General features: G+C 42.4%; 1 protein-coding gene across 2 annotated transcripts; it reads right to left on the reverse strand.

Moving 5' to 3' along the window:
- Window positions 1-1,388: 1,388 nt before the first annotated feature.
- On the reverse strand, window positions 1,389-20,383 carry arf3 (ADP ribosylation factor 3). Of its 2 annotated transcripts, none has more exons than XM_003216952.3 (5): window positions 20,094-20,383; window positions 12,323-12,526; window positions 10,400-10,510; window positions 8,119-8,243; window positions 1,389-3,293 (listed from the first exon to the last, which is right to left on the reverse strand). In XM_003216952.3, exons 2-5 carry the CDS (start codon window positions 12,468-12,470, stop codon window positions 3,132-3,134), a joined length of 546 nt encoding a protein of 181 aa, XP_003217000.1. In that variant the 5' UTR covers window positions 12,471-12,526; window positions 20,094-20,383; the 3' UTR covers window positions 1,389-3,131. The 2 variants fall into 2 exon arrangements, with proteins under 2 accessions (XP_003217000.1, XP_008102220.1); XM_008104013.3 differs by having other exon boundaries at window positions 20,186-20,382.
- Window positions 20,384-22,058: the final 1,675 nt, after the last annotated feature.

A 22,058-nucleotide genomic window follows, 5' to 3' on the forward strand; every position in this document is an offset into this window, starting at 1 on the left:
GTTGTGTGAATTCAAAAGGACTCCCAATATCATGCTTTTCTATGAGAAGGTGGAGTCTCCTTTTCTGAGTTTTTCTAGCTGAAATCCTGTATTGAGCAGGGGATTGGACTGTGATGCTCCTTCCAACTCTATGATCCTGTGAGACTGAGTGACAAACCACATAGAGTGCTCACATGTGCTCCAGAATTCCCTGCAATGCATAAGGCTGCTTCAGCAGACACCTCACATAGCTGCTGTAGCATACCATGTTTTACACACAAAAGTTTACAAATTTGATCCGTTATAGTAGAGCAATGGAAAAGAGCTCTTTCTCACCAAGACCATGGAAAACCACTGCTTAGCTAAAACAGACAAGAGTAGGCTAAATGGACAGGCAGTTTGAACTGGCATATAGCAGATTCCTGTGAAAGTTGGCCATGGTACCCGAAGGGCCTGGCAACCTTTTCCCATGCTTGTGCTACAGTCGCTGGGCGGGGCAGGAAGGGTACCTAAAAGCATAGCCTTGTACAACTACAGACTGAATAGAAAAGCCACCTTCCCTTTTCAGTCACTCTCAATAAACGTCTTCTCTCACAAGTATCAAAAAAGTGAGACAAGGCACTTATGTGAACAAGGGGTTTTGGGGGTGTGGGAAGCATTTTTTAGGCCCTGGTGCCTTCTCTTCTTATTTCAGAGCATGGAGCGGAACGGAAAGCCCAATCCAATGTCATCAGGGTGGGCAGGACCCCTTTCTTGGATTAGCAACTAATGGGATTTAGCTGCTCATCCAATATCTTCCCTTCAATACAGGAAGGGAGGGGGCTAAATGCCACTTTGGATCAAAGACGCCCCCTCCTCAGAGAGAAGTGCAGCTCAGTTAAGCTGTTTCTAATTAAAGTCAGTGCCTACATGTCCATCACCAGTCCTGGGCTAGCAAGAGCAACCTGAACCAAGAGAAAGGCCATGTATGTTAAGGGGAAACTGGCAAGGGGTGGAGGCGCAAACGGAGACATTGAGGAGGGAAAGTCTTTTTGTAAAGAAATGAGTTATCAGTAAACACAGAGACACTATTCAGGAGGTGGAAGAAAAAGCACAAAATCTCTTTCTTTGGTAAGGTGTTGAAATGCAGAATCTCACTCCCAGACCCTGAATGCAGCCTAAACCCTCGCGAGCAATCAAAAATCCCTTTTCAACCTCGGTTCAGCACTGGGGAGATATATAGACGCAATTTTAAAGGGCTATTTGGTTCTCCTGAATTACTGTGTATATGTGAGTGCACAATGTTCCTTCACACAGTAATTCTTGAACCCTGTGTCCTGATGACAGGAATGAATGAAACAGTCTTGAGAGACACTTAACACGTAGCATATTTCTCAACGTCCGCAAAACACGAGACTGGAGCCAGCATCTACATAAAACAAGTTTAATATCCAATGGGGGTGCACAGAAGTCATGGTGCATCCAACTGTTCAGGGGGGCCAAGAAAAAACACATATAGGGAGCCATGGCCCAGAGAATGAACAAAACCAGAAAGAAAGGGGAAAGGTAAATCACTTTACACCAAGCAAAGGGAGTTGAAGATTAATTTAGAGGGTGGGAGAGGGAAAGGGGAGGCAGGAAGAGAGAGAGAGAAGTCAATACATATTTGCCAGAATAGGGAGAGGGGAACACACAGTACCAACACTGTCCAAAGGCAGGGAGTGTCCAGAAAGTTACATGCATTGAACTGGGTCTGATCCTAATACAATCATTACCCCCCCCCCCCAAATAATGAAAAGGGGGGAGGAAAAAGACACCTCCACTTTCCCCAACATGGAAAATAAACCTTAAAGAGCCAGGGTTTTATCTCAGGGCAGGGGAAGAAGGGGGAGAGTCACCTGTCTTAAGGGATAACACCACATATATAGGCAGCAATGAAATTCTGCCCTTGGGAAGCTTCCAGAAGGAAGGCAAAGCAGGTTGGTGGAACTATTTAGCAGCCAGGGTGCTGCCATGTCCATCTTGTGACAGGAAAGAATAAGGAAGGAGTTTTGTACAATAGCTGTTCACAGCATTGGTCCCAAACCTTCTCAGCAGCTCATGCCAATGCCCAATAAATGCTGGTCCAATTCTATGGGGGAATGGAAAGAGCCCAGGAGGCTGAGGAGAGGCAAACTACGGAGGGCCGCAGGTGCCATATGGTCAAAAAGGTTGGAATGCAAGAGTTTCGGTTTATTGGCAGCATCAAGAGTTGCTATCCACATGCGTCACTAATGAAATTGTTAACAGGCAATGGATGGGGAAGCAGGAAGTTTCGATAAAGAATGCTCCATACTGCTGCAATGTCAGCGGCAATACCAGCAGGGGGCACTGCTGAACACAAACCCAAGGCAAGAAAGAAATGTGCAATATTTTATTGGGGAGGGAGGTTGTAATTAGCTGGAACTCACTGCATCCCTCCTACTCCAACATGCTACCATCAAGAAGTAATGGGCCTTTTCCCCATCTGCAGCAGCTCGATTTCTGAGACCCTCCCTTCTTGCATTAACCATCTCTGCCTCCACAGCATATGACCCCCAGCTTTGCCTTTATTAACCCTGGATTCCTCCCTCCTTTCCACTCTGCACTAACAGCACAAGAAAGAAAGCAAGAAAAGCAGCTGCCACTGAATTCTGGTCCCCTCCAGTTAAAGAGCGTGCCAAGTTTCACATACCACCAAGAAAATACAAACTGACCAACAAAAATATAGAAAGGAAAGGGAAATAAGGGGAAAAGAAAACAAGGGGGGAAAAAGAAAGGCCACAGAATCGGCGTCCAACCCCCACTTGCCCCAACCCCTCCCACCACACCCATATATTTTATTATCTCTATATATATATTTATCACACACGCACGCGCACACACAGAGACCGTGCAAAAAAATTCCTGGCAGAGCCAGGGCATGAGAAAATAAGAGAAAAAACAAGAGAGGTTGAGAGAGAAAAAGGAAACCAAAATTTCACCCCACCCCACCCGTCCCCACCCCCACAGCAACCGGTGCCGCCAGAGAGGAAAAGCAAACCCAACAGGGAAAGGAGAGGGAGGGGAGGGCTGGGGGGGAGCGTAGGAAGGAGAGGGGAGACCAACCCAAACTGGAACCCACAGCCAGGAGCTGAGCCCCACCTCTCCTGCACTCATTTCTTGTTCTTCAGCTGGTTGGCCAGCCAATCCAAGCCCTCGTAGAGGCCGTCCCCACTCGTGGCGCAGGTGGCCTGGATGTACCAGTTGCGGTGGCGCAGTGAGTGTAGACCCAGCTTGTCTGTGATTTCTGCAGCATTCATGGCATTAGGGAGGTCCTGGAAAAGAGATGAGAAAACAAGAAGGAATGAGAAGGAGGACAGGGTTGCACAATGGTCAGGAAATGGGGGACTGCACTGGCTAGCTATGGGACCCTCGAGGTTCATCCTGCTCCATACCCAATTTTGAAATCTGTAATCTTTTCTAAAAAGTAGAATGTTTTGCCCAAAAGGTTCCACATACCTCTGGAGAGTGAAAATATTGCCTCTTTTTTGACAGCCCGCAGTTTAGACTTTTTGAAAAACCTCCTGCTCACTTTTTTAAGTTCTGAGGGTTAAAATATGACTCAGGGGACATACTTGCCTTATCCCAAGACTTACTGCTATTTCAAGGTATTCAAAAATAAATGAAAAAAGAGAAAGCGCTCTTTATTAAAAACAAGCGCACTTTCAGTAATTGCTTCTTCCTTTGCAGTCACTGAAGCATTTGTAGATGATACTATACGCATGGCCATGCTGGCCAAAGCTTAGAGAAATTTTGTTCTGGGTTACAGCTCTCATTATTGCCCATGTTTCCAGTTTATTGATTTCCTTTACAAAAAAGGTAACCTTTCGAAGGCCTGATCCTGCCAGACTCATCATGTCCACGAGGCACCTTTGGCAGAAAGAAGTCTAGTTTTTGCTGATGATGTTGGATCAGTTTGTTGCTAGTTTATTTGGTCATTCAAGAAAGAATATCTCTCCTGACCCATCTCAGCCTCTTTGTCAGGTCTTTCCATAGTAGTCAATGCCTACAATAGAATGGGCTTTATATATTTTGGGTAAATAAATGTAATTTGTACTCCAAGGAAGCTTGAGGGTATTTTCTGATTTAAATCATTTGTTTTGCTCCTTCTATTTATAGGAAAACACAGTACATAGAAATCATACTAACTGAAGGCCACATGATACTCCACTACCACCACACTTTGATTGTATAAATACTATCAAATATTAACAGTTAAATAATAATTATTACATTTATAAATGCACTATTACATTCATATCCTACTTTCCTCCAATGAGCTCAATATCTATTTATTCAAATAGCTCACTACTACCTCCCAGTCTTATCTTTGAAACAAGCTGATGAGGTAGACATGGGAAACTGAGTGAAATAGATCCAAGGTCATCCAGCAGGTTTAAATAGCTCAGTGGACGCTTGGACCTGGATCTTTCATATCCTAGCTCCTAGACTGTAGGAACTACACCACATTGGCTTCCATCCAATCTGAGATTTCATGTCAGGATTCTCCATACACTACTACATTGACAAGGAAGCACTACTTGCCAAAGCAATTGTGACAAAACACCTACAATACGGATTAGTTGACCAATTAGTTACATAGTGCAGTTTACTGAATAATGCAATTATCTAATTATAATAATAACAACAACTTTATTTATAGACTGCCCTCTCTCCCCGAGGGGACTCAGTGGTTTACAAGGCAAACATTCAATGCCATAGTCAACAAAAATGCACAAATCAGAACAATACAAAATAGCATCAATAAACTTATATTAACAAGAGAAAATAGAAATAAAATGATCTACCTACTCCTGTCACATTTTGCCACTGTTGATACAACAGTAGTTATTATTATTGCCATATTTATTTATATCTAAGTTTCCTCCAAATTCAAAATGCAAAGTAGCTTATGAGAGTTAAAATATAAATACCTGCAACCATCACCTAAAGGATAAGATGACACGGAGGTCACTTATGATGCCCTCCTGTTTAGAACTTGCTTCCCTGACAAACTTGCCTGGCACTTATAAGTGAAATATTTGCAGTATAGAGCAAATACTGTTTTATCCTCCCCAGTTTTTAAAGAACTTTAAAATTACACCTGATTTTTAAAAGGTTGTGCTATTCATCATATTATCAATATAATTCTGCCCTTAAGTTGCTATGAAAACTGTAGCTGGGAGGGTAGTATAGAAATGCTTCAAGAAAATACTATTTTAACAATTCGTTTAGAAATTGTTCCCATGTTCTAAAATTTAATTTGTTTCCGCTAGTCCAGTGGGGGCAATAAGACACAGACAGAATACTCATATCTGGCTTGTGATTTTTTATATTTATCCTTTTATTGAACTACACAGATCATTACAATAATTAATTTTTACTCAGTTCTCCACCCAGTACCAATCTATGTGTTAAATAGAACATCCAGAGCCCTGAATACAAAATTCTGGAATACAAAAGTCTGTTCACCTTATACATTGTTGTTGTTATTATTATTGCTGCCCCACTTTATCTCCCCAAAGGGGACTCAAAGCGGCATGACAAAAAACCATTGGTATCCAATTTAAAATATAACTAGCTGTACCTTGCCACGCATTGCTGTGGCCCAGTCTGGTTCAATAAAAAAACTCAGAAATTCAGAAAAGAGTTCTTTCTCCCACCCTGAATCTTCCACAGATTTATAAAGAGAAGCCTCCCAGAGGATGGTAAAACATGTGGGTGTCCCCTGGGTAACATTCTTGCTGACAGCCAGTTCTCTCAGATCAGAAGTGGCAGGGCTATTTGATGCTAACACCTCCCAACAAAGGATTCCCCCAGGCAGGAAGTAGCCAGGGTTTGAAGCAGCAAAGCTATGTAATGCTAATCAAGTTGGCCAATTGGAACACTCACATTTGCCTGTAGGAGAAAAGAGTTCTTTCTCCCACCCTGGACCTTTCACAGATATATAAAGAGAAGCCTCCCACAGAATGGTAAAACATCCTGGTGTCCCCTGAGTAACATCCTTGCTGACTTCCAATTGTCTCACACTAGAACCGGCTTGCAGTTTCTGAAGTCGCTCCTGACACCCTTTCCATAGTTAGGCCTCAGAGCCTTGGACTTGCGTAATTCCTCGTGAATGGTGAGGAGGCGGACCTAGCCTTCCCTTGCAGCCTCACCCACACCAGTTGCTTGCAGTTTTTGAGAGTAGGCTTAAAACGCACGGCAGTTCAAATGCTATATTGTATCCAAATTTCATAGCATTCAGTGGAGTTATTTGGGAGATATGAGGTCCCTCACTGATGGACATTACATTTTTATTTATATAGATTAAAACAGAATTAAACAGCATTAAATTTTTCAGTTAAAAACCATCAGAACATATTCAAAGTGAAAAACCATAGTATCCCCTGACTAGATCTTAAACACCTTCATTTTTAAATGCCTGTTTGAATAAAAAGATTTTAACCTGCTGCCGGAAGGACAGTAGGGAGGGGGCTGTTATGACTTCCCTGAGCAGTTAGTTCCAGGGTTAGAAAGCTCGCTCTCTTGTTCCCACCAACTACACTTGAGGTGGGGGTGGGACCAAGAGAAGGACCTCTCCTGAAGATCTAAGTGTCCAGGCAAGTTTGTACAAGGGAATGCGGTCAGTCAAATAGCCTGAACCTGAACTGAATCTAGGTTCTGTTTTTGAGGAGCAGTAGTCAGTATAGCTAGGGAAGGAAGCAGAAGCATGTTTACCTTTCAGCTAGCCTACCAGTCTTATGTCTGTTTCATATCTACTACACCCTCAATCTTATTGCATGAATAGGAAAAAAGGTCTTTTCTGAGGAGGAGGAATTCAGGTCCCAAATTCAGTATCAATTACAACATGCACACAATTATATCTCAGTATTAACTACCAAACTTCTACATCGAGTGGGAAGTCAGGAATATTAGAACACCAAAAACAATCACCCTGTTCTCTGTACTCATGTTCATATTTTTTATCGTTATCACAACACTAGGTTACTTATTTCTGCCACTGGAATTAAAAAGACATCATTTTCAAAATTCTGATCACCATTGGGCAGATCCCAGTACACACTCCAGGGCTTTGTGAATGTTAAGATACCTCATGAGCATGGAGGTATGTGGCGATTATTTCATATTGATAATCACAATACATAAAGATGTTCACCTATATACAGTATCTGATGTCAATTAATTAACCTTTAACATGTAGGCTATTCCATCTCCTTCAATATCACCTATTTAGTGAAATAGATAGCCCAGTTATGAGAAAAAAATCAGACATTGTTTACCAAGCCCACAGAGATGATGTGGTAATACTGGCCCATGCCCAAGTGTCTCTAGAATGTGTGCATATCTCACATACCCCTAGAATACAATGTTCACCATCCACTATCATGTGCTATGCTGGCGAGGGCTGATGTGAACTGGAATCCAATAACTTCTGGGAAACTACATATTTTCCATCCATTCCCTATGAGGGATTGAAGAACTGTAGTAAGGCCGAGGGCAATTTTTGGTGCCGGTAGAAGTCCTGAGGACCATCCTTCTTTTGGTTTAATTGTATTTTTAAAAAATTATTTTTAAAAATGTTTAAAAAACAGTTGCAGATTGGTATAGTGTACTGTGAGACCTGTGCCTGAGGATGGCGCTGTGGCAGAGCTTGTTCCCACCTTTCATTGGGGCTAGGAACCACATGCAGTTTGTAGTCCAAATTCTACATTTTCCTTGTCCCTGCGCTAGAGGACAAGGCAATAAATAGCACTAGTATCATAAACCCAGAATAGGAAAATTTTCTCCAAAGCTCCATGCCAGAAAGACCTCCCCTTCCTAACAAGAAAAGAAAATTAGACTGGATGGAATTCTTGAGAAGTCAAGATCAGCACAAAAAATATGCCCAGCACCCACCTCTTAAGTTTCCAAGGTTGAGGGCCCTTCCACACAGCCATATAACCCAGAATATCAAGGCAGAAAATCCCACAATATCTGTTTTGAATTGGGTTATCTGAGCCCACACTGCCATATATTCCAGTTCAAAACAGATAATGTGGGATTTTATTCAGCTGTGTGGAAGAGGCCTGAGAAGCACCCTCTCTCCCCCAGTCTCACCTGCTTATTAGCAAAGACAAGAAGAACAGCGTCTCGCAATTCATCCTCTGCCAGCATCCTCATCAGCTCCTCACGGGCTTCATTCACTCGCTCCCGATCATTGCTATCCACCACAAAGATCAAACCTGAAAGAGGAGAAAAGGCTTGACACAAGCGGGGGTGGGGTGGGCAGAATGTGCATGTGGCTCAAAAAGCGGCTTTTTGCTAACAAGGCATAAAGAAAAAAGAGGGTGGAACTCGGATTTGTCTACACCAGAACCATAAAAGAATGGGGCTGCAGGAGCTCTGGGGCTTATAGTGGACAGAAGCATTTAAAAGTTCTAGCAATCAGGAAGTGCACAAATGCAAACCAATCTACAATCTCTTGTTTATCCACTGGAAATAGGAAGATATGTTTTCTCCCAGGAACATGAAGGAATGAACATCTCTTCTACTAAAGAAGAGAAATGTATTAAATAGGGGAAAAAAACAAATTCCTCAACTAAGTAACTGTGTTAGCATTCTTTTCCTGCCTTTTTCAGCAATTAATATTATTGGACTGTCAATGACTATATTTCCCTACAAAATATAAATATCTGTATTATCCTGGTTTTAAAATTTTAGGTCTAGGATTATGGCCTGAATGGAAACAGAAGTTTAAAAGTCCATGAATATTATCAGATTACAGACTGTCCCCAATAACATTTATTTTATTTACTGTATTTTTACCCCGATCTATCTCAACCATGAAGGTGACTCAAAGAGGCTTCCAAACTGGCAATAATTCAATGTCGCATTAAAACATAAAAACAAATAAAATACAAAATACACAGTGGATTAAAATCAAAACAGTAACATATAAATACATTTAAAATAAACAGTTAAAAACATAGCACATGGTCCCGGGCCTGAAATCATAGTCCAAAGCTGATCCAATCATATTACATTAACCTTGTAGCTACATATTGCACTGTAACTACTCTAAAAACACTTGATTCCATAGGCAAGTTTTAACTTTCTTTCTGAAGGACAGGTAGGAGCATCTGACCTACATCCAACTCCTGGTTACAAATATGGCAGTGGCACAAGATGGGCCCCAGCAGCGGACACACCAACCAGTAGCTAACGTTGGGCCTTTTGCAGTAGTTTAAGTATTTACATACACAGATAAAAATAAATAAAATGTTAAGACAAACACCTGTCCGGAGTTACACTTAAAAATTTGCCTGTTCCACCTTACATATAAATTCAGCTTAAGATTAAACCTACCCAACATATCTTGTCTGTAACATGGGGACTGCCTGTATAAGTTAAACAACACTTATAAAATGTGAATTAAACCAAAGCTTTTGGATCACAGGCTGAATGTCTTTAACAAGAATGGAAGTAGAGTAAACCTAAGAAACAGAAGACTCATTGATGTTTTCTGGATCTATGCAATGTTAAGTAAACCACAGATGTCTTAACATGCAGAGCTGGAAATGATCCCATGGAGCATATTGTCCAGCCTTGCTTTCAACTCAATCTGAAGCAAGTCATCTTATACCGATCTTGAATAGTTCAAAGATAGTCCCAATTTCTTTTAATAATGTGTATTTACTACATTTTCGACAGAGTAGGAACAACTGGAGTGAATTCTTAATTCACTACAGAGGAGTTGATTATTTAAAAGGTTTGTCCTAATCTGCAGAATTACATCTACTAGACATCTAATCTACCCTGAAGCATTCAACAAGAACTTTCCAGTTTCTTTAGCGCTTTTACTTACCAAGGACACCTGAATTTTAACCTTAATCTAACTCTCATGTAGTTTCTGCCAGCTCCATAATTTGAGCCTCAGCCATGTCTAAGATCATCACAATAAAAGAAATTCCAGATTTTTAAAATACATTTCTACTGATTTTTCTCACTGCAAACATATCATTAAATTTTAATTTTGGACAGAGGATGGGAAATGTGTGGCTCTCCACATGTTGTTGGACTACATCTCCAAGCAGCCCCAGTTAGCTGAACCAATGGCAAGCAATTCTGGGAGTTGCAATCAAACAATATCTGGACAGTTGTACCTAGCTGACTTCTGATTTAAACGACTGCTTCTCCTTGGATGAAAAGAGGCAAAGGTTAACCATGTACTCTGTTGATATACCTCTGAAAAAACATCAAGACTGGTTCAAGTGAGTTCACAGGCTGTTGATTTCAAAATGAAAATAAACCCCAAGACCCGTTAGCATAAAAGGAGGGTAGTGTGAAGGGAATAAAGGCATAAAGGAAGACACTTTGGATATAAATTATATTATCATACCCTGGGTGTTCTGGAAGTAATGCCGCCACAGGGGCCGTATCTTGTCCTGGCCACCAACATCCCATACAGTGAAGCTAATGTTCTTATATTCAACCGTTTCCACATTAAATCCTGAACAAAAAGAGCAAGGTCATTAGTAAGTTCCACACAGCAGGGAACTCAGCTATCCTGGGAGTCTAAAGGGAGTCAAAAATTATTGATCATACAAAGGTACCAAAGGGGAGGAATCAACAATAGATCTCACATAGATTGTAGCCAATTTGAGTCATTTCAGCATATAAATAGGGGTGCTCTAGGTTCAAAGATTTGATGGGCAGATCTTTTTTTGCCTTTTTGCCAGTTTCTAGCATGATATTGAAAGGCGAGGTTCTTCAGCTGACAACTGCAATTTTTAAAAAGTTCTGTAATTTCAGCATTCACCAGTAAAAAAAGCCACTATCAAGCTCCTTCTATGGGTGGTGCTGAAGAACATATTGAAAAAATATATCACTTCTGAAGTTTGAGTCTCAGCTAAGGATCACCAGTGAAGTTTAAGTAACCATGGGATCTAGTGTTGTTCGTACTCTCCATAATAAACCCCCATATCCAATATAACTCCACAGAAGTAGGATATGCAGTTCATGAAATACTACAGCTATGCAATCTGCCCTCTTCCAAAAGGTCCTGGGATGATCCTTGTCAAAGCACAAGACTCGAACAGCAAAAATGTGCATTTAAATGTGCTTGCAAATATCACTAGTTTTCCCTTTTTTCTATATTTAAAGCCATTGGAAATTAGGACAATGCTGTGCTTTCAAAGTTCTCTTTGCACCTGTAAAATTGGCTTGTTTTCTTCCCACTCCCCCAGGCAAAATCCACTTGACAATCTTGTTGTAATGCAGATAATACAATGATATGTAGAGTAAATACCCATAATGGCTGAAATTGAGTCTCAAATTTGAGATGCAATATTTCTTTAAATAAGAACTGCTTGAGGGACAAGAACAACAAAAACAGGGGACTAGCCTCCATCTCTTTACTTGTGTTACTCCAGGAAGAAACTGGATGGACATGGATGCAAGCAGGAATCCAGACTAGATGCCCATGGGGTTATTCTCATGTCCTTTAGGATAACTGACAGAATATGCCTGGAGGGCTGGATTAACAATCATGTTGGTTTACTGTTTGCATACAATTCCACTCTTAACTCAGAGCAGAACTTAACCACTTAGATCAGTGGTTTTCAATCTGGGGTCCCCAGGTGTTTTTGGCCTTCAACTCCCAGAAATCCCAACAACTGGTAAACTGGCTGGGATTTCTTGGAGTTGTAGGCCAAAAACATCTGGGAACCCCAGGTTGAGAACTTAGGTGAACACCAAGCTGAAATCAGTAAATATTCCTTTCTTGTTTTTTTTAACTACAACTCCCAGAATCCCCCAGCTGGAATTTTAGGAGCTGCAGTACAAGAAGTATTTCTCCCAGCTGTAGACTCTGCTCCAAACATAGCCCCTTCCAAAGCTGGAAATGAAACTTGGGAGCCCAATAATAAATCAAGTCTGGACAAGTTACTAACTGCAGGCAGGATTGTGTGGGTATATGTGTGCACTTAAGTTTCACTTCTGATCTAGCTGCTCCCAGTTCTGTGAGTCATACTCACTGAGCCTGCTGTGTCCTTCCCATTAGGACAGGAAAAGACTAGTACAATGACAGAGAAACTGTTTTAATGTATTAGACCACCTCTATCTACCAGTTTTCTAACAACTGGGACTTAATGACAGGTACAGTTAAGGTAAGTAGGATGTCAAATGTCTCTGAAAACAGGGTGCTTGCTTACATTGCTGACCTAAAGTGACCACCATGCAACCACCACATGACTGCTATTCAATCTTAAAAAGAAATTCAAGAGAAGACGACACATTCCACATTTCATATTAGAGACCATACCAATAGTGGGGATGGTAGTGACAATCTCTCCCAGCTTCAGTTTGTAGAGGATAGTGGTTTTCCCAGCAGCATCAAGTCCAACCATAAGGATACGCATCTCCTTCTTGCCAATCAGGCTCTTCAGCAGGTTGCCAAAAATGTTCCCCATGGCAGCAGGTTCAACCTTGCAGGTTCTTCTGTCCAGGTGATGTCAAAGGACAAGTCCTGTTAAGACAGAAATAGTCATTAAATGGAGAAAGAATGCTTCCTCCTAGCACGCCTCAGGAGAACAGATTTTGAGACTATCCAGCCAAGTATTCACAGGGCTATCACTGGAACTAGTAGCTCTTCGGGTGCTAATAACTATGCTCAGAATCCTGTTGGTGTCTGTCAGTGTAGGTGGTATCAGAAGAAAAAAAGACAGCATGTGTAGTATTTAAGAAACAAAGCACTGAATAAATAAGTACCCCAGAAAAAGGGCAAGCCCTAGCTCAGTGCATCAAGAAGGTTCATTCTCTCCTTCCCATCATTCATAACTATGGGTTATTCTGGCTGGAGATGATGAAAGGTGGAAGTCCAAAAACATCTGGAAGGCCATAGTTCCCCTACATTAGCAGTTTCTACTTGCTCACAGGTACCTCATCAAAATATGCTGAATTACCCATCTTTCAATCATATCTACAAATTTAAACCTTTTTAGTGGCTCAGGTTGAAGCACAAGACATCAAATGACACACTCAGCAGCTATATCACCAAGTGTGCAGTAAACAGACTCTACTTGAAAAGTTTTGATACAAGGAGATATGAAGGTTATTTCCATAGGCAGGGCATCTGTCATAGTTCATTCACACATGCATATTGTTACATTTAATATGGAGCTAGGAACCTCTTGGAAAACCAATAAAATTATGTTTCTAGCGAGACAGTTAAAAAAAAAAGCCCTGAAAGCTACACTTTCTGCACATTAAGCCAGCCTTGAAAATAAAAAACTCAGAGGTTAATAGCCTGAAATATTTTCACAGTATCTTGTCCACCTACACAATTTTGTTATTCATCCACTGCACCTGCAACAGCCAGAAAGATACACACTCTTTTTCGAGTCATGGAGCCTTCCCAGGCAGTCACTGGGAGGCTGTTCTAATCAACCATAGGAAAGAAGGTAAATGGATCCTTAGAATCCTTGCTGTTTCTCTGATTTCCCCTGCATGGTCACAGAAAACTATTCCCAATTAAAGGTTCATCACTGAGGCTGCATCTCAACTTTTATATCTCCAGTGACACTACCTGTAGCACAGCCAGTATGTTAAGGATGCTAGTTGTTATAGTCCATTTATATGGAGGGCCATAATTTCCCTGCTCATGCCTTAAAAGGGCTCTTCGTTTAATAGTGAAATCTGCCACAAATACAGACACTGAAAAATGGCATATGGGAAATTTGCATTTCTAAAAATGTGTTTAAATGAATTAGCCACATACTAAATCAACACTATAGTAGCCAGTCTGGTAGTTTTTGTTCTGTTTCTCCCCCAAGCAATGGATCATGCACGTATCTCTTATTTGTGAATGAGGAAGGCAGGTTTCAACTACAGTGAGCTGAGTACTTTACCCCAGCCCCAGCACTTTTTGCACAAGCCCATGGCCAGACCTCTACAATTTCTGATTTTGCCCACCTTGTCCCCTTGGTTGAGTTATCTGATGTTTGTTTTGATTCATTTTAGTGGTTGTTTTTATATTCTGCTGTTTTTAATTGTTTTAACCAGATTGTTATATGCATATTGTGTTTTAAATGTGTTTTTAGTTCGTATACTTTGTTTTACTGGGCTTAGTCTTGCTTGTAAACCACCCCCAGTCCCTTCAGGGAGATGACGGCAGGATATAAAAATAACGTTGTTGTTATGGTTGTTGTTGTTATTATTATTATTAAACTGGAAGTAAGCAATTTGGTCTAATTTAAGTGGAAGTGGGAACTGTGGATCTCCCCAAATATTACTAAACTGGAACTCTTGCCCACCCTAGCCATTGCAGGCAGCCTAGCACTTCTGGAGGGCGCCATGATTTCCATCCTTGGTTTCCAGTATCAAAAGTTTCCCCAGCTGAAAACACAGGAAGCATTTCCAGAAAACACAAGCAGTCTGTAATGCCATAGATAACATCCAAGAACTAACATTACTGAACCAGGTAAACAGAAGCTGCTTATGGACAATTATATCTCCTATGAAGATTTATCATATTATGCTAACTTAACATTTTTGAAGATTCAAAGAAAAATGAATGTATCAAAGATTAGTTTTCTGTTCATTTTTAATCCTTCTAGTTTTGCTATCTTTTTCAAGAAATGTCTTCATTAAGAGTATTAGGACCAAAGACAGCTGAGAAGGGGAGGGGGGGGGGACCTGTGCAAGTTGGTTATAAATGGGGATTAGTAACTGAGCGTCTTTAGACCAACACCAGAATTATAGGTGCCAGCTCAAAAGCTTAAGACACCAAATAAAGGGGGTAATGGCTGTGACATTGGGACAGGCTATCAGGCCATACCAGGGGAAGCATCTAGAAAAGCTAGTTATAATAAAACTCTCCAGAATCTTCCAATTAATATGGACACTGGGTGTTGTACTCCATGAAAAAGCCAAGTCTTCCAAACATTGGCGACAATGTTCTCAGTAGCTATTTTATGAGCTAAACACTGATGACTGTCCAGCAAAACTATTTGCTCACTTGATATCTGGAAATTAGAGTACAGAGAGATCATGCACTAAGGTGTTATTCACAACCTCCGGCTCATCAACATGCATAATGCAAGTTGAGGCCCAGATTCCTCTTCCTCCACACCAGAGTGGCTGGCTATAGAACTGAGCCAGAGGTGGCGTGGAAGCGATTATTTGGTTTCAATTTAAAAAATAGTTCTTATGAGAACAAATCCTCCCTAATTAAAAATCAACAACATATTGTATATGCATATATAATCTGTCCCAAGTGCCTTTCCTTTCATTGTATACTTCATGGCAGCAGAACTCAACTAAACCTTGTATACATGCAGTTCATTCGACAATCTGTACGGCACAAATGGGTAACTATAAAAAGAGCATAGGTCAATCCCCCCCCCCCGCCCCCCAAAATGGGTTGCCGTTTGTCCTTTAAGAGCACCGGAAGTACTATCACATCACTCCAAGTTTCCACCTTGGGCACATTTTTGTTTGATATACTGGGAGGGGGAGAATATATCTGTCATATATGTGGCTAGTTTTGAACTGTACTAGTTTGTTTTCAACCGAAATGTTGTCTGATAAACCGCTTATTAAAACATTAAGGGTTGAACAACTTCTGAAGGTTAAAGGGGAGCTTCAGGGGGCATAAAAGTGGTCCTCAGGGACTGCATGTGAGCTGTTAGCAACACTTTCCCCATTCCTGCTGTAAGAACAGAGACTGAAAACAGAGGTACTCATGCCCCTAATTTTCTTCCCTCCACTAAGTCCTCTTGTGTTTGGAAAAAGAGATCAAGGAGGGCAAACCGTGGTGGAAATGTTAGTTAGCCCACTCTATACAATTACAAACAAAAATCAACAGTGAAGATAACTAAAAATGCATCCCCTAACTTTCTGGTAGTTAGTGGAACAGGTTGAGATCAAAATGTTTAGAAACTATTTATATAATAAGTACAGAGTCTTTTTGCTGGCCAGAGAGAATAACTGAATAAACTGACAACTGGTATAATTCAGTATGACTTTTAGTGTCATTAGTTTAAGAATGGGGACAATTCCCAGTATGCCACTGCAAGAGAGGGCATGCGTTTCTGAAAGATGGGGAGTAAAATATTTGAATTTAAGATGAAGTATGCATGTTTCCATAAGGATGCACCTGACTTGAAGGATGTTTCCTTTCTAAATACTTTTGGAACCATGCAACTTGCGTATCCTGTTCTCATTCAGGGTTAACCTGAATTCCAAGGTGCCATGAATAAGAGAAGGCGCCTAGATGAGACCTATGTTTGCACAGTGAACAGGATTCAAATCCAGGGAGAGTGCTTGGGGCTAGGCTAAGTTTGACATTACACATCACAGCCCAGGCATATAAGGGATCTTTTCTCCTGCATAACAATATAGAAAGGCAGAATGGGCCAAAGGAGACACAAACACACACACGTGCCAGGCACTGCCCATCACACAAAGAATGCCAGGCAAGCCCCATACTGGCAGCAGCAGTCCTCATTATCCCCTCCCCCAAACGGGTGGCTTCCAGCTGTGCCGGGAGACGTCACTGATGTTCCCATAACTTTAATTTTGAATGTGTTTTAATGGTTTTTAACTGGGAATTTTTAATACTGATTATATTTATTACTGTTTTAATGCTCGCATATTTGTATATTTTTAAATTGTTATGCTGTTGCTTTTATGTCATGCCTCTTTGAGCCTCCTTCGGGAGAGATAAAGCAGGGTATAAAGAAATATAATAATAATGTCCCTCAGCTGGTTATGCTCTACATGGGAACTGCAGTCCATCCTAAGACAGAACTATATACCTTCAGAGGTGGCATGGACACATCCTAGGATCTCCCCCTCTTTGGGTGTTGCTGGTTAGCACTGGAGCCCTTTCCTCTCTCTTAAAAAAGAGTCTCGAAGTGGTGAATGATGATAAAAACAATATTGTATGCCACATAAAATCTAAACCCGTAGAGACTAAGGAGGCTTCAGTATTGCAGCTTTTTCCGACGTGGTGGCTTCCAGCCATGGTGGGAAACGTTGCTGCGATTCTCTACTCCACATGGAAACTGCGGTCCATATAACCCAGGCATGGGCAAACTTTAGCCCTCCAGGTGTTTTGGACTTCAATTCCCACAATTCCTAACAGCTTACTGGCTTCAAACATGCCACATCCCCTGTCAGGGGCTGCTGTGGTTTTTAGTTTTGAATATATTTCTGTGGGTATTAACTGATTTTTAAAATACCAATGATATTTAATCCTGTTTTAATGTTTGTATATTTGTAGATTTTTAAATCATATTGAAATAGGTGTCTGTGAGTATTCCGGGCTGTATGGCCATGTTCCAGAAGCATTCTCTCCTGACGTTTCACCCAAATCTATGGCAGGCATCCTCAGAGGTTGTGAGGTTTGTCGGAAACTAATAAAGTGGGGTTTATATATCTGTGGAATGTCCAAGGTAGGAGAAAGAACTCTTGTCTGTTTGAGGCAAGTGTGAATGTTGCAATTGGCCACCTTGTTTAACATTGAATGGCCTTTCAGCTTCAAAGCCTGGCTGCTTCCTGACTGGGGGAATCCTTTTGTTGGGAGGTGTTATCTGGCCCTGATTGTTTCCTGTGTGGAATTCCACTGTGTTGCTCTTTATTTACTGTCCTGATTTTAGAGTTTTAAAATATTTTGTAGCCAGATTTTGTTCATTTTCATGGTTTCTTCCTTGCTGTTGAAATTGTCTACATGCTTGTGGATTCCAATGGCTTCTCTGTGTAGTCTGGCATGGTAGTAGTCGTCCCGCATTTCTGTGTTTTCAAATAATATGCTGTGTCCAGGATGGTTCATCAAGTGCTCTGTTATGGCTGACTTCTCTGGTTGAGTTAGTCTGCAGTGCCTTTCATGTTCCTTGATTCATGTTTGGGCACTGCGTTTGGGGGTCCCTATGTAGTCAGCCATAGTAAAACACTTGATGAACCAACCTGGACACAGCATATTATTTGAGAACACAGAACTGCTGGACCACTTTAACAAACACCATGTCAGTCCACCAGAGAAGCCATCGAAATCCAGAAGTATGAAGACAATTTCAACAGAAAGGAGGAAACCATGAAAATGAACAAAACCTGGCTATCAGTATTAAAAAACTCTAATGTCAGGACAGTAAATAAAGAAAACCACTTAGAAAACAGAGGAATTCTAGACAAGAAACAATCAGGACCAGCTAATCACCTCCCAAGAATGGATTCCTCTAGCCAGGAAGCAGCCAAGCTTTGATGCTGAAAGGCCATTCATTAAGGTTAAATTGGTTAAAATGTACCTGATGCATTTTGGGGGAGGTGGGAACCCTTAACCCCCCCTCCCTCTGGCTACAGCCCTGTATTCAATTCTAATCAAGGTGGCCAACTGGAACATTCACACTTGCCTCAAACGGACAAGAGTTCTTTCTCCCACCCTGAACATTCCACAGATATATAAACCCCACTTGCCTTGTTTCCAGCATACCTAATTGACTCTGAGGATGCCTGCCATAGATGTGGGTGCAACATCAAGAGAGAATGCTTCTGGAACACATGGTCATACAGCCCGGAAAACTCACAGCAACTCAGTGATTCCGACCATGAAAGCCTTTGACAATGTATTGAAATGCTTTTAATGCAAGCCACTTTGAGTCTCCTAGTGGAGGGAAAAAGTGGGGTGTAAATAAACATAATAATAATAATAATAATAATAATAATAATAATAATCACCACCACCACCACCATCATCATAATACCCCTTTTTGATGAGAGGGCACTGAGCTTTCGTGGTGGCATGGCCTAAACCTGTTGTTGATGTTGGTTGATGCATTCTTATGAAGTTTTTACTCTGCTGGTTGTAATTGATATTTTATATGTTACTATGTGTTATATATTGTTTTAGTGTTGTTGTTTTATTTTGTCTTATGTTGTTATGCATTTTAATGTATTACATTTTAAACTATGTCGTTCGCACTTGGCCCCATGTAAGCCACCCCGAGTCCCTTCAGGGAGATGGAGGCAGGGTACAAAAATCAAGGTATTATTATTACAGTAGAGTCTCGCTTATCCAACCTTTGCTTATCCAACGTTCTGTATTATCCAACGCAGTCTACCTTTTAGTAGTCAATGTTTTTGTAGTCAATGTTTTCAATACATTATGATGATTTGTTGCTAAATTCGTAAATACAGTAATTACTACATAATGTTACCATGCATTGAACTGCTTTTTCTGTCAATTTGTTGTAAAACATGATGTTTTGGTGCTTAATTTGTAAAATCATAACATAATTTGACATTTAATAGGCTTTTCCTTAATCCCTCCTGATTATCCACCATTTTCGCTTATCCAATGTTCTGCCGGCCTGTTTATGTTGGATAAGAGAGACTCTACTGTATTATTTTTTAAAAATATGTTTTAGCTTGTAATCTTTGTTTCTGCTGGGCTTGGTCCCCATGTAATCCACCCCCAGTCCCTTCGGGAGAGATGGTGGCGTGATGTAAAAATAAAGTTATTATTATTATCATCACCATCATATCCCCTTTTGATGAAAGGGCACTGAGCTTCTGTGGTGGAATGGCATCCCCCTGTTCTAGAAGGAAGCACAGAGCTGGCCCTGGCCATTCCCAGCATCCCGCTTGTGCGTGGGGCGCCTCTCCTAGGCTTGCTAGGCCTGCCTTCCTTCCCTCCGCCCTCCACACCTTGGCCAGGTAAGGGGGCTCGCGGGGAGCTGGGTGTCCTCAACCCAGAGAAGGATTGGATGGAGAGCGCGCTCCTGCTCCTTCACCTCGCCCCCTCCCCTCGCGGGCAGCAGCTCTTTCTCTTCCTCCGCACAGAAGGATGACGAGGAGCAGCCATGACTCCCTCCCTCCCTCCCCACTCACTCACTTGGTCACTGCACAAGCCGCACACAGCAGGGCCTCCCCGCCTCGCCTCCATCACTGCCGCAACGCCCGCCCTTTGGCCCCCCATTGGTCTCAAAGCCGGCCTCCCCCTCCCCCACCCGCGCGCCCTTCAACCGCCATTTGCCTTTCCTCCCCCCCCTCCCCCCTTCTATCTCTCTCTCACTCTTTCCCACCGTCGAACCTACCCCCCTAACGGTTGGTTTCCTTGGTCACTGGCGGCGGCTGTTCCTCCTATTGCCGCCACCCCCGCTGGGTGAGCCGGGCCCGGGCAACCCACCTGCTTCCTGCGCGCGCGCCTCCTCTCTTCCTCCTCCTCCTCCTGCCGCCCAGCTGACTCTGCACTCTCGGAACAAGAGCAGCAGCAGCAGCGAACTCGCGCGCGCGCTCTTCTCCCTCTCTCGCGCGCGCCACCCCTCCCCTCCTTCTTCTCCTCGCACCCGGAAGCAAGCAAGCAAGCAAGCAACAGCAGCGGCGTTGAGATCCACCAGGCCCGTGAACTCGACGCTCTCGCGAGACCTCGCCGCTGCCGCCCCCTCGCGAGATTTCCCCGCTGTCCTTCGTCTCCATGGTAGCAGGAGCTGCAGCCGCTGCTAGAGCTGCTGCTGCAGGGCGCGGAGGAGGGAGGGAGTCCTTGAAGGCATCGTGTGGTGTTGTTGTTGATAAATAGCCGGGAAGGAAGGGGGAGACGGTGTTCCTTCACAGGAGAGGAAGAGCTCGGGCGAAGGGGATGCCAAGCGGGGCGGGGGCAACGACGACGAAAGACCAAGCGCTCAATGTAATATGTAGACGTGTGCGCGAGAGTGGCAACACTGAAGGCCCTTCCACCCAGAATATATAACCCAGAATATCAAGGCAGAAAACCCCACAGTATCTTCTTTGAACTGGGTTATCTGCCCAGTTAAAAGCAGATAACGTGGAATTTTATTCAGCTGTGTGGAAGGGGCCCGTGGCTGGAGTTCACAGGGAAAACAATGCCTGTCAAATTCACAACACCCTGTCACGCTGTACTGTCAAAGCGCTATGATTCCACTTCAACTGCCATGGCAGCTTGCAGTGGGTGTTGCCATGGCAACCAGAGTGGAATCAGTGCTGTATCTCTCAAGACCCAAATACAGCGATGCTTAACTTCCGGCCAGCCAGGTGTTAAGGAATGGCAACTGAGAACAATGTCACAGGGCATTATTATTATTATTAGCACTGTTATTCCACTTTAGGAGCTCCTGGTGGTGCAGCGGTTTAAACGCTGAGCTGCTGAACTTACTAAGCGAACGGTCAGTGGTTCGAATGTGGGGAGTGGGGTGACCTCCCACAGTTAGCCCCAACTTCTGCCAAACTAGCAGTTCGAAAACATGCAAATGTGAGCAGAGAAATTGTTCATTGCTGCCAACATTGCATCTGCAAAGAACCATCCAGCTGAGCTGTTTCGAGTGGTCAGAGAGCTGTTACATACTGGTTTTCAAGGAGAAATCCTTGACCATTCATCAGCCCCTTAAGATGAATTTGCACTGCACTTTGTAGATAAGTAGCTCAGATCCTTTCTGATTTGGATACTGTTGTCGATACATGGATCCTACTTGTCCAGATCCTTGCCCTTCCTTACGGATCAAACAGGCCAGAGAGGGCTGGCAGAGTGGGTGAAGGTGGTGGTCAATGCCTCCTTGGGACAAAGCAGAGTTCCAGCTTGCCTAAAGAATGTACTTATGAGGCCTACACTAAAAAAGCCATCCCTCAGCCGTCCTATAATGGACATCTATCGGCCAGTACAAGTGGTCCCAGTGGTAATCGGCACACTGGGTGCCATACCAAAAGATCTCAGCCAGCATTTGGAAAAAATAAACATTGACAAAATTACGATCTGTCAACTGCAAAAGGCCACCTTATTGGGATCTGCATGCATCATCCGAAAATACATCACACAGTCCTAAACACTTGGAAAGTGCTCGACTTGTGATTTTGAGATACATTTGCTGTGTCATACTATGTCTTTGTGTCAATAATAATAATAATAATAATGGTACTATAACCATGTAGTGCAGAGCTTTCCAAACATTTCACTTTTTAGACATGCAACATATTATGATATAACCATTCAGTTTTACTAGCAAACTGGAGGTTAAACCAACCCCTTATAAGAGATAGGGATGCATATA

The sequence above is a fragment of the Anolis carolinensis genome, chromosome 2, assembly GCF_035594765.1.
Source record: "Anolis carolinensis isolate JA03-04 chromosome 2, rAnoCar3.1.pri, whole genome shotgun sequence".
NCBI lineage: Eukaryota > Metazoa > Chordata > Lepidosauria > Squamata > Dactyloidae > Anolis > Anolis carolinensis.

Excerpts from the sequence above, each read along its gene's own strand:
- arf3 (XM_003216952.3), bottom strand. The coding sequence starts at position 12,470 with ATGGGGAACATTTTTGGCAACCTGCTGAAGAGCCTGATTGGCAAGAAG. Across the intron at positions 8,244-10,399 it reads TTACTTCCAGAACACCCAGG|GTTTGATCTTTGTGGTGGAT; the intron begins GTATGATAATAT and ends CTCCTCTTTCAG. Across the intron at positions 3,294-8,118 it reads TTGTCTTTGCTAATAAGCAG|GACCTCCCTAATGCCATGAA; the intron begins GTGAGACTGGGG and ends TCTCTTTTCCAG.